Source organism: Empidonax traillii, unplaced genomic scaffold (genome assembly GCF_003031625.1).
Source record: "Empidonax traillii isolate 1590-97213 ecotype Southwest subspecies unplaced genomic scaffold, ASM303162v1 scaffold19:size3308961, whole genome shotgun sequence".
NCBI lineage: Eukaryota > Metazoa > Chordata > Aves > Passeriformes > Tyrannidae > Empidonax > Empidonax traillii.
Genome location: NW_020955212.1, coordinates 483300 through 495608, shown reverse-complemented (window position 1 = coordinate 495608; position 12309 = coordinate 483300). Strand labels below are relative to the sequence as shown.

The window sequence follows — 12309 nt, the reverse complement described above, 5'->3', positions numbered from 1 at the left end:
GTGTCTATCAGGCCCATGGTGATACATAAAAAAGTTCCATGTAAGTAGAACACTGATTGTTTATGTTGCAGAGTGTTTGGCTTTAAAGAAAGATCCTATTAGTGAGATTATGCGTTTAAATTTTTTGTTTGTTTTTTTTCCCTTTAATTTGATGAATACATTAGAAAAAGGTGTCAAGGGACAACAAAACCCTCATGGAAGCAATTTTGAAGGGCGTTGTGCTTTTTCATCCCCTATACATTAATGGGAAAATCTGAAAGAGAAGTTGTATCCAGATGTAGCTGTACTGTAGATAGCTGATGAGCAAAAACTTGGTGTACTTAGCATGTAAGTGAGAAGATACCTGGGAAGACTGTTATTTGTAATATAGTACAAAGTTATATATATATTTATTAAATTGTGTGGTTTTTTTTCTTTTTAAGATTTAGACTTGAGCATTCTCCCCTTTGGAATCTTGTGTTCAATCATTATCTCTCATGTGCCCAAGTGAGCTTGAGCATTTTCCTTCCCATTTAAGTCTGAGACATCTCAAACGCTTCTGCAGCATGAACAAGCATTGTTCTTACCTAGAAGGACTCCAGATAGATTTGATTGCATAGTTGCTGCTGTATCTCCTTTCACTGTTGAGGACAGAGCCACTGGGTGGTATTTCAACCCATTTCTTAACTTTCAGAGGATGCCAAGAATGCTTGCAGTGTTTTGAAGTAATTAACATGTTTTAAAAAGGGACTGAAGTTAAATTATCTGTATGTCACTATGCTGTCCAGTACAGTGTGTAAGATTCCACTTCTTTTTAGTTTCCTTGACAGCAGACAAAGTAAAGCACTTGTTTAGAAGCCCTTTTACAACTAAACTGAACCTACAACTTTCCAATGCAAAATTTCCAAAACATAATTGCCCATGTAAGAATTCCAATCAGTAAATAAATAGAGGTATATGGTAGTCTTGAGCTGAAACATTGGCCAGGAAATGTTAGCAGCACTCAAGGAAAAAACAGTGATGCTATAGTTGTTTTCTTTTGTGTGGTCCTAAGGAAAGAGAGGATTCTTTTTGTAGATGATGCTATAGAGGCCAAATTCCATTACTATTATTAACTGTATGTTATCTCAAAATATTTTTTCAACATAGGTTTTTCCGTGGGCAAGAAATGGATTTCAGTGTGCTTTGAGGATTTAAAAAAAAAAAAAAAGTAGTGAAGGAGTTTATGCACACAGTTCTTGCTGGATTGGGACATCAGGGACAGGGCTCTGAAGGAGGAGTACCCAACACCTTCAGTACTCCTCTGGAGACTCAAGAGATATTCCTGCATATGCCAAGGTAGTCTAATCTTGTGCAATATTGGCTAATCATGTATGACAAACCCTCATTTTGTAAGTGTTAAAAAAAAAAAAAATCAGAGGACACTAATTTTTGAGAAAATGCAGTACTTGAGGGATGCCAAATCATATTAAAATTAATTTACCTTCAAGGTAAAATTGGAATTTTTGGCTCTTATTTTGATTCAGTAGAAAGCCACATTTTAAAGTTTCTTAGCTCCTTGTAAAACTGTTTTTCAAGCTCTGCTATATTGAGATACAATTTCTGAGGATCATTAATAAATGTTTGCATATACATTAACTTAAATTATATCAACTGCATCTAATTATATCAACTTTATATCTAGTGTCACAGAAAACACTTTCGAAGTTACCTGCATAAGTGTGCAGACACTGAGAAAGTGTCAGCTTTCCACATTTGCTTTCCAGCGTTTATTATGGATTCTTCTCGCAACGTGGCAATATATAAAACATGCTGTTTAATTTTCATTGCTTTTGCAACAGCTGCAGTTGTAAAGATGATTGCCACAAAGCTACTCAGCTCTAATTTGCCTGCATACAATCATTTGCATAATTCTTCCGCACATTCAAATCCAGATACAGTATCATTCAGTCAAACAAATCTCCTTCGTGTCAGTGAATAAGCAAAGAGCCTTTGGATAAACAAAACTTATTCCAAATGATTCACAATACGATATGCACCTAATAGTAATATTAGGATGCTTCAGAAATGTGTACATCTCTGTGCTTTGTTCATATCACAAAGATGTTTCATCTGACACGATGAACAAAATATGGGTGATATTGTAGTGTTGTGAAGATATTCACAGGCAAAAGTCTTCATTCTTCCTAGCTTCATATTTTCCTGCTATCAAAAATGATAGATCCAGAAAAACTGCATGATTTTCAGCACTAGAAATGAGAGAATAATTAGGGTTTTTTAGCAAGTATGTTGGTAGAAGTTTTACTTCTGTCGACTATTGCAAGGTTACATTTTCCTAACTTAAAGCTTTTTGAAAACAGGAACCTTCATCTTGCCACCACCAGTAGCTCATATTCTTAGAGTCCTATCTCAAAGGTACATCTAGTCGATGCTAGCAGATAATTTTCTGGTGATTCTAAAGCTTCTGTAACATCATGTGTTAACTATTGCCCTTCACTTTGAATTCCCCACTTTGTGGTAGTTCAACATGAGGTGACTTAACACTATTTTTATTCTAAAACAAGACTTTTTATAAAAATAATCTCTTCCAGATGAGACTCAGTTTGAGGACTTACTCCTGTGTATGGGATGCTTTCCCACTCAATATTCCTGGAAGTAGGAGAGTCACATCTGCTGGCTTTCTTTTGGCTTTGAGAAGCTGCTTTCATGAATGAAATGTTTGTGTTTAGTTCACTTAATATCCTTTACTAAATGAGTCAGCAAAGCACATGTGGGTAAAGTTTAGCATTTATGCCGCTCACATTTGTCTACTTTCCAGTCAGAGGAAGTGGCAAGGATATGACAAATTACTTGTATCATCCGCCAGGTTTAGCTGGCCCATTTTACAAGACCCATTGAATGGTTTTGGTTTCCTGTTCTAATGCTTTTTTATTGATCACTTTTAGATTCTTTTCTGTAAGTAAACAAACTTGATCCATGGTACTGCCACGATACTGCTTTGGTACTGACATTGTGCTGCATAACTTATGCGAAGCAGGTCTAAAGCCAGACTGAGAACAAAGAGAGAGAAGAACAATAACAAATGCTAATCTTTCATACCAAGGAGCTCTTTTGACCTCCTTTACTCTCTTCTAAGAAATCCCTTCATAGGAGGCAACTCACCTTGCTGTGAAATATGTGTATATATAGGTTATTGTTTACAGTCTCAAATTGTCATATGAGGTCTCTTTCTGCTCTTCTTTTATTAGGGCCAAAGCACAAAGTGTTCAGGAGTTTGAAAGTGAACTCGTTCTGGGTCAGAATGAGTCATTGCTAGGTAAGAACTCATTTAACAAGGTTAAGAGACTCTTCAGCTTCACTGCTCCGTTAACAGCGCTTGGTTTTCAAATTCTTTCCCCCATCTGGGATGAAAGGTGAAATGTAACACTCAGCTTGACTTCATTCTTGAGGAAACTAAACCAGGCGAAAAGTCTAAAGCCATAGTCCTGTGTGCAGTACTGCTCCTATTTTAATGACAACATAGGATAGTCTTGTTGAATTCATACACCTAAAAGCAAATTTTAATCAACTTCAAATGCTTCCACTGAATATAGCAATTTAAATTAGATGGGTGTGATTAATAAACACCTATTTACAGAGTGTGCAAAGTGAAGAAGTGAAAGCTTGTCAGGCTCTTAGAATAGCCACATGTGGCCTTAGGTAGGTTAAGAGCAGTTTGAGGCTGCTAGGATACCAAGGTCCATTTTAAAAAAATTCTTAACGTGTTCTCATTGCAATTTGTGCAGTTTAAACCAGCAGGAAGATAGAAGTAAGAATGATAATGAATGTTTAAGGCTTACAGGATCATAAATTGCTAATTATTAAGCTTTACTGAGAAATGGAAAAATAAACAATAGGCTTATAAAAGGTGCACCAAATACTGAAATGGAAAATTGTTCTGTCTCCCCATTCTTTAAAAGTAAGTCAGCAAGTAAACATTCATCCCGCTTGCTCACAGACAGGCAGACACTGATTCCAACAGTAAATAAACTGACTTTTAGTGTCAGTCAATTTTCCCTTCTAAGACTGAGTGCAGACACTTAAGGGGCTGGTCATGTGCTTGCATGTACCTATGTCTGGATGTGGGGGTGTTTCTGGCCCTGTGGCCACACCCTTTTCAGCTGTGTTCTTTCCCCTGTAAACAAAACCACTCCTCAAAACATCTTGCATCTCATGTTGATCAGGCTGATATCCTAAGTTAGGTAAGTCACTCAGGGTCTTCTTGCTTGAATCAGTGTCTGGCCAAGTGATTTTACCTGGAATCGTTAAGAAATTCTTCTTTTCTCTAGGAAACCTGCAATAAATAAAGCTGCAACTCTCTTTCTGAGACATTGCAGTGCTAGAAAAAAGATAACGTACTTGTAGGGGAAAAACTGTGCCTGTAGAGAGGAGATAACTGGCAAAAATATTCGTGGCTTTACGTAAAGGGGTGACACCTAGAAAATAATTTGCATTCTTTTTACAGCAACATATATCTTTCTTCTGGTACTATGATGTCTCAGTGTGAAAGTTCAGTATGTGGATGTATGAGAGGAGTGGTGGGGTGGGAGGACCAGATGGATTTCTCCTGGTTTTACTGTTTGGTGAAACCAGGAAGTTCCACAGATGGATTCCAGGCTTTAAATTTGCTTTAGTGAGAGAAAAGGGGAAGGTGGAGGAAAGGGATAACTGACTGGGGCATGTGAGCTGAATCTGTCTGTCTGCTGCACTCAGGACTTGGATTTATTTTGAAAAAAACAGAAGGAATGAAATCAGCATGTAAAAGTTGAAGAAATCTAACTGGAGTACTTCAGTAGGTAGGAGAAAATGACATGATCACATTTATTTGCACTGGTAGAGATGGGATTTTAGGTTGTCACAGGAAAGTTTGTATTCCTTCTCTTAGTGTATACAAATGGAAGAGGGAAAATGTCCCCAAATCAGGGTGTTGCAGGAAGATCGTGCATGCAACATGGTCATAAACTGTAGGTGTAAAAGAGATGTTGCTTCAAAATCTTCATGCTTTTGGCAGTGTGTTGAAGAAGCATATTTATATTTGATGGTGCATTTTGTTCTTGCAGCAAAAATCTACAGAATTACTTTTTTAACCTGCCTAAAACATTGAAGCAGCTGAAGCTAAAATTTGGACATTAGGTGATTAAAAAAGAAAAACAAAATATAGTGGAAAGTAATCTTTGTGAAGCAATTAAAGAATTAGGGAGTACTGTTGATCTTATTCTTCCTTTGAGATTTGTATACATATTGCTGGATCTCTGGGAACAAATAAGGAACAATGCTGGCAGTAAAATGAGCTTTAAAATATGTGTCATTTTATACTGTTTTCTTAGGACTTTCAATAAATTTCATACTATTGTCTCCTAAAATACAATTCAAGTGGAAAGATGTCTTCTGTTTTTGAGAGTTGCTGTCTTAGCATCTTGCATAGGTTGTGCTTATATATATTTATATAAACAAACAACTACAGGTATGCATATTTGAGTACCTTATGCTAGAACATTGTATACTCAGTTTTACATTCAAATAAGTTTTAGAATTAAGATATTGCTAGTGCAATATGCAGAATTGGTAATGCTCTGTAGCAGTGCATGTTTCTGAGTGAGTTTGTTCAGGCTTTTGCCCATGATATCTATGAAGTGTACGACATGAATTTTCCATTAAATAACTTCTTTCGTTTTACATCAGCAAATAGTGAAGAATACACATAGAAAGCCTAAAATACCTCTGTTTATGCTGCTTGTTTTTTTATGCAGGTTGTAATTCATGATTGGAATTTCCTATGTGAAGATAAGGCAAGATAAATAAATGGTACAAAGTAGGAATATTAGTCCGCAACCTTTTTAAATTGCAGTGTTTCTGTGAATTTAAAAAAGCTGCCTGATCTCGGTAGGGGCTAATGAAGGATAAAACAAAGGGCAAGTAAGAAATACATTCCCATCTGCACTCTCTGCTTAGGAAGAGGGGGAGAGATTTTGCCAGTGTAGGGTTATATGACCCAATGAGCAGGGAATGTTCTTGAATCGTGGAGGATGGGAGAAGCTAAAGGAGGCAAATAAACTGACAGCTGTTAGAAGGTATGGAAATAGTCGCATAACTGAACAGTCACTGATTATTTTGTATACTATAATAGTAAGATTTAGATTTTGGTATGAAATTTGAATGTTTACATAACTGAGGGACGTCTAGCCCCTTGCTAAAATTCCAGCTGTATTTTGCTTTTCTGACTGTGGGCAGATCATGGAAGATTGGTGATGTTGATACCCTTGAGATTTTCACAAAATGGAGATTTCTAGAGCAAAACACTAATTAGAGGCTTTTGTGAATACTGGCAGCATTTTACTTATCTGCCCTTGAATATGTCCATGTCTAGCTGGGTCTGTAGGTCTATGTACCATTTATTAAAACCACAGAGTTCAAGATGTGAATGCTGCTGTCTCACAATAACTGTGTTATGAAAATAGGTACTGTGTAATACAATAATGGAAGTTAGTAAGCTTTTTTATTTATTTGTCTCTCAGTAAAAAGTTTTAGCTTATTAAGGTCTAAAACAGAGGCTTATGTAATGAGGCATAGTAGTGAAAATAGATAACTGAGGATCAAATCTCTATCAAAGTGATCAAGGAGAGCTCTTAAGAGAGTCATTAGCTCTCAGTAATTTTTACAGAAAAATTAATTAAGTCCAAGACAAAATTGAATCATGAAGAGGCATATAAGATGGTTAGAAAAGGTTTTTATTTGCTGTGTTTTCATGCATGACAAACTGCAGGTTCCCTTATGTTAAAAGTGCTTATTAAAGAAAACTGTGATGTGATGTGCAGAGGCATGAAGGAAGTTTCCTCAATGCACCGACCCCAGCATTTTGTTTTTGTTAAGGAATACTTGGAACCTCTTTTGTTGCATAAGGACATCAGTAAGACCTGGAATCTCTGTGTTACTGCAGTGCTAATAATAGTAAAGATTGCCCATATATGATAAATGTCTTGAAATGTAGGAAAGGTGGCTTTATTCTCCATGCAGGAAAAGGTTCCAAAGAACACTTCAAGAGCTACAATGGAGCTTGCTGTGGTGATACTTGGAAATGAAGTTTTTTCTCTTGCCTGAGGGTAGAATATAGATTCAATTCATTACTTTTTGTTATTTACAAGACCTAGGGTAATATTGCACACACTGTTACCCTAAGAACCTGGAACTGAACCCTATGCTGTAATGTTAGACCAGCCGTAGCCTTTCTACTAAATTGTCTTTGCAGATCCAAGATATTATACTATAAGTTGTTAATAGTGACATTAAGTTTATGTGTGTCCTAGAACTGAAAGTTATTAAAAAATTGTTCCCATTTGTTTAGTGTACTTAAACACAACATGGCTTAATTTTGTACTTTATAGCTGAGATTTTGATTCCCATTTTCCACAGCATTGAGCTTTGTCACTTTTATATGACAAGTGTCTTTATTACTGCCCAACTGGCATATTTAATTTGTAAATGAATGCTTGTTCTTATCTATGTGTATTGTATAAAGATACCATTACCAAATTTTCCTTTTAAATCCATGTGTGGGTGGGGATTTTAAGGCTAAAAGGGAAACTTAAGAGGCATAGTTACCATTAATTTTACACTGTGAATTTTTTGCCTTTAGTTGATATTATGGTAAATATAGCTGTGTGAATCAGAACAAAGCATGTTTGTGAAAGCAAAGCAGTAAACAGTTCATTTTGGTTATATGCTGTACATCAGTGTCAAAGTCTAACAGCTCTGTGTTCAAAGCCTGCATGTTAAAAGCTGAGGGGAAAAACTATGAATTTAAAGTACTACTTTAAATTGCATACAGTTAGAAATCCTAAAATGCACTTACCCAGTTCCTCCACAATTACAGACCTTTTTCTTGAGGAAATTATGCTCTGTATTTCTCACTGTCTTTGATTTTGATTTTTTTTTTTTCCCTAGGAAGGTTCTCAAAATGGATGGCTGGAAACTTCTTCTTCTTCTTCTCCTCTATGTTTCCACCTGCTCTATAGATGCTCAGGAGACTGGTAATACACTAAAGAAATTATTCTTTAAGTTGATAACAAAGTTGGTTTTTTATATTTATGCCCAATATCAGAGAAGTGGGATGAACTAATGAAAATGTATTCTAACTAGGGATAATGTATGATATTTTTATGAAAAAATATTTGTAACTACAGTAGGAGAGTTTTCATAAAAAAAGCAAACTTGATTGCAACAGCTCATTAAAGTTTGTTTTTGTTCATGAATGCTGAGATTTCATATTTTCCAAAGCAACAAAAAACCTTTGTTTTTTTTGTTTTGTAAGAATGCTAAAAGCAAGATAAGTCACCGGAGTCAGCAGTTCCATTTTGGTAGTCAAGTCTTCTGGAAGGTCTTTTTGAGGAAGTGTTCTGTCCAGTTGCAGGACATTTTCTGCATGACTGTTGGTTTGAGGAAATAATGAGAGTTTCATACATGCTGTACTAGTGTCATACGCTTTCGGAAGGTGTGGAAGCACAGGAGGTTAATATTCACTAGAAGGGAATGTGATTAGTACTCTTTGAATTGATGTGAACTTATTTTTTTCCCCTCAGGAAACAAATATTTATTAGTAATGTATGTTTGCACAGTGGAGCTCAAAGTGCATGAGTAAGTTTTCCTTTGCTCACTTGACAGCAGGCAGACACATTCTTATGGTTGTGTTTCACATACAGAACTACTAATGGGAGTTGTTGTCTTTCCAGGTTTATTTTTCTCTATTCGTAGACTAAGTACAGGAAATTGCAATGTGTTGCCAAAATACAGATTTTGACTTGTTGTATCTTCCATATATTGCTAACTAGTTTTCAATAATATCGCGTCATAACTGGTAAAATTTTAGTGCCTGTCTACCATTAAAATATTCAAAATAATGGTGGGAGGGGAGAAGGTGAGATGAGGAAGGAAAAGGCAGAAACAGGCAACACAGTTGCAATTTATTTCATGAATAATAAAATGTACACTCAGTTCTTCCTTGCTCATCAATAAAGCTGGAGAAGGATCTATAGTAATTAATTCTTCTATCTGCCATTCCTTGGGCAGTTAGCAGGAAAACCATGTTGGAGATGTTGTCTCTTTAGTGGATACCACAATAAGTATTGATCAGGAAAACTTTAACAAGGTGAAGAACTCCTCTCCACCTCGGTTTCAAGTTTTTGATGTTGACCTCAGTGCAATCCAAGTTGGACTGGTGCAATTGAGTGATGAGACTTAACAAGAACTCTTGCTGAATCAGTATTTGAAAAGTGATGTTTTGCAGCAGATTGATAATTTACTGTAAAGGCGTGGAGAAACTTCTGTAGGGAAAGCTCTGGGTTTTTTTAATCCAGTGTATTTCACTCAACCTGTGGAAAACAAGGTGTAGTGCTGGTAGTTTTGATGACCTTCCAGATCTCTCCACAAGACCCTGGGGAAGCTTTTGCTTTGGTCCTGGTTTTGCTGTTGTTTACATCACTATTATTGTCATGTAACATGATTGAAAACAATGGGGCTAATTTTGAGTTAGGTTGCAGTTCAGGCTCACATCCCTTTTTTATCACATTTCAATGTCTGCACCGAAGTCAGAGAGGTTTAAATGTCAAAATAGGAACATAAGCTTGTGCTCAGTGCTCTCTGAAGCTGAGCCTTAACATATTGTAAAGAAAATCAGGGTAAAATTCACAGATTCCATGGTGTATATCCGGCTTCATCTCAGAGCTGGTGGAGTCAACTTTAGAAAATGGATATCGTTGAACAGTTGAACAGAGAATTACTTCTTGATTAAACTATGCTTTTGGTAACTTTTAATTCCTCTGGAAACTTAGTTCATAAATTAAACATTCTAGGAGTTACAAAATTGAAGGGAAATCATATTTTCCTGTTCAATACATTTGCTGAACAGCAAAATTTGCAGAACACTTATTTTCCCTGTTTCTTTAAGGACTGTTATTGTTGAATAGTGAAGGGGGGAGGGATATAAAAAGAGGTATGAAATAAAAACTAAAATTAGAACAAAAAAATGGAGTTCAAAGCAATAATGAATTTTTAAAGGGTAATGTAGTTACAGTTTAAAATTTTTACTTTTTTTCCTGGTTTTGCAGAGTTCAGTGTGGGTACCTACACTAGTTTTCCCTCAAAGAAAAGAAAAGGTTAGGGGTTAGGGGTTAGGTGCTGTGCTGGTAGTCAGTCACTTTTTTGCCATGGCTTTTACCCTAAGTTTGCAGCAGTCTAGTGGCAGATCTTCTATTCTTGATGAAAGGATCAAAAACCATATAGAAAAGTAACTTTCCTGTCACAAAGACCTTTGTGATGGAAGTTGTGGACAACTTTGTTGTTGCTAGGGACAAAGTAGTTGTTGGATTTAGTCCAGCACAGTCCAGAGCCCCACAGAGAATTTCCTTTTTGGTGAGTTCTACAATGACACCATAATAAAGGAACAATCAACAGAATAAAGCAATTGCAGTCCTCTGTGCTTTATGGCAAAGGACTGAGGCTTGTCCAGAGCCTTTTTCAGTGTCTACTCTGCTGACAGGGTAGAGGATGCAGCAATGTCTTTGAGGAGCAATGAGATCCATGTCTTTGAAGTTGGCATAGGGATTATAAATTCCCTTTGAGCTGCTTTTAATAGCTGATGATGCAAGGAGAGTGTTCACAGTGGAAAGCCTTGGTGCATTGAGACCCATCAAAAGGAATGTTGTCAATCAGGTCTGTCAATCCAAACATCTGTCTGGCCATGGCGAGTAAAAAAACCATTTTGTTGGCTGTATAATGGCTTTGTGCAGTCCCTGATAAAAGTATCCGAGCTGGATGGGCAGCAATCCAACTGTTTAACCAAAGAATACTTCCCATGTTACTCCATTTGCAACTCACAACTTGCACCTTGCTTCAGTCAAGAGCCACTACGCTCTTTGCTATGTTAAACAGCTTCTGAGGTAAGAGAGTACTTCACATCTAGCTTTCAGATTCATAGCTCCTCAGCGTCTGAGAGGAGCCAGAGCAGACATCCCCAGTGGGTATCTTAAAAGAGGGAAACAGACAATTGAGTGGTATTTAAAGACAAGCCTTCCAGAAACCTAACTTCGTCATCTGCAGCTGACCATACAGCTTCATTGGGACTGTCAGCAGCAAGTGCTGACAAAACTGAAGTCTCACAGAGGCACTATGGAGAGAGGGTGTGAGGAAATCCATCCTTGGATGTGTGGGAGGTATTGGCAAGATGTGAACAGCAAATCCGCAGTAATGCTGAGATGCTACCCAAATGCTTTTCTGAGACAAGAAACAGGAAGTGGTATCTCTTACTACATCTTCTTGATGGCAAGAATGAGAGGCTGCCACACAACCTGAGAGGCTGCCACCCCAAGGAAAATAAAGGTTCAGTATTGCCTTTGAATAAAAGAGCAACTTTTATCAGATGTCAGATGCTGGTTTTGTATCTGAGTTTATTCTGACGTGGTGCTGCAGGATCAGTCGCCTTGTCCTGTGGGAAGACTGAAGTAGAAAACATAGACAGTAGCTCTTTAACATTACATATTCATGCCATTTATGTAGTTAGATAACACTGAAGATGCATTTGTTAAGTAGCAAAAAGACAAATGGAGTGAATGACAAATCAAAAAGCTGATCTGTCCCTCTACTGATTGTGAGGGGGACCCACTGTGGTGTAAGTGCATGGCATTGATTGGACATAGCAGGAAGAGATTTCGGTAGTGGTTTTTCTCTCTGTAATCATACTTACAGGGACTGTGAATGTCCTTTAAAGTTCCTTGTCTTCCCTGTGTTTTCACTGTATAGGTGATATTTTACATGTGTTGGATATGTGCTTTTCATTGTCTTTGTTATGCCATAAAGCTGATCCAACCCAGTTCTCCAGCTTTTATTCCCCCAGCAACCAGAAACTTATTGTGAGAAAGGAATACCAGGATGCTTGTCTAAGGCGAGCTTGTCTCTACTTGTCCAAGGCTTTCTATAAGAATAGCTGAGCCTCTCCTGTACCCTAAGCTAGTAAGATCTTAAACATTCCGAAACTAACTGGTGTTTGCTGGGCTGCTGGGGGGCCAAAATGAAAGGCTGAGCCTTCCCTCCTTAAGACAGAAGTGACTCTGTGTGAATTATGTCACTCAGATGGTTTGCAGAGAGGACAGCCAGGCCTGATTCAGTATGAGCTCTGCACCTCCACCCACCTTCTTCCCATCAAGAGCTGAGCAGATCCCCAGATGAAAAGACCTCCCTCATCTCCTGAAAACAGAGAGAGAGAAAGAGAGAGCAAGCCCTACTGTGGAAGTAGAGAGCACA

General features: G+C 37.4%; 1 protein-coding gene across 1 annotated transcript in view; it reads left to right on the top strand.

Annotated features, from left to right (window-relative positions):
* The first annotated feature begins 3225 nt into the window (after window positions 1–3225).
* COL6A6 (collagen type VI alpha 6 chain) overlaps window positions 3226–12309 on the top strand; it is a 48007-nt gene continuing 38923 nt past the window's right edge. The window contains exons 1-2 of the mRNA XM_027897191.1: window positions 3226–3295; window positions 7960–8045. Coding sequence (XP_027752992.1) covers window positions 7973–8045 — 73 coding nt within the window. The 5' untranslated portion in view covers window positions 3226–3295; window positions 7960–7972. The remainder of the gene's footprint in view (window positions 3296–7959; window positions 8046–12309) is intronic.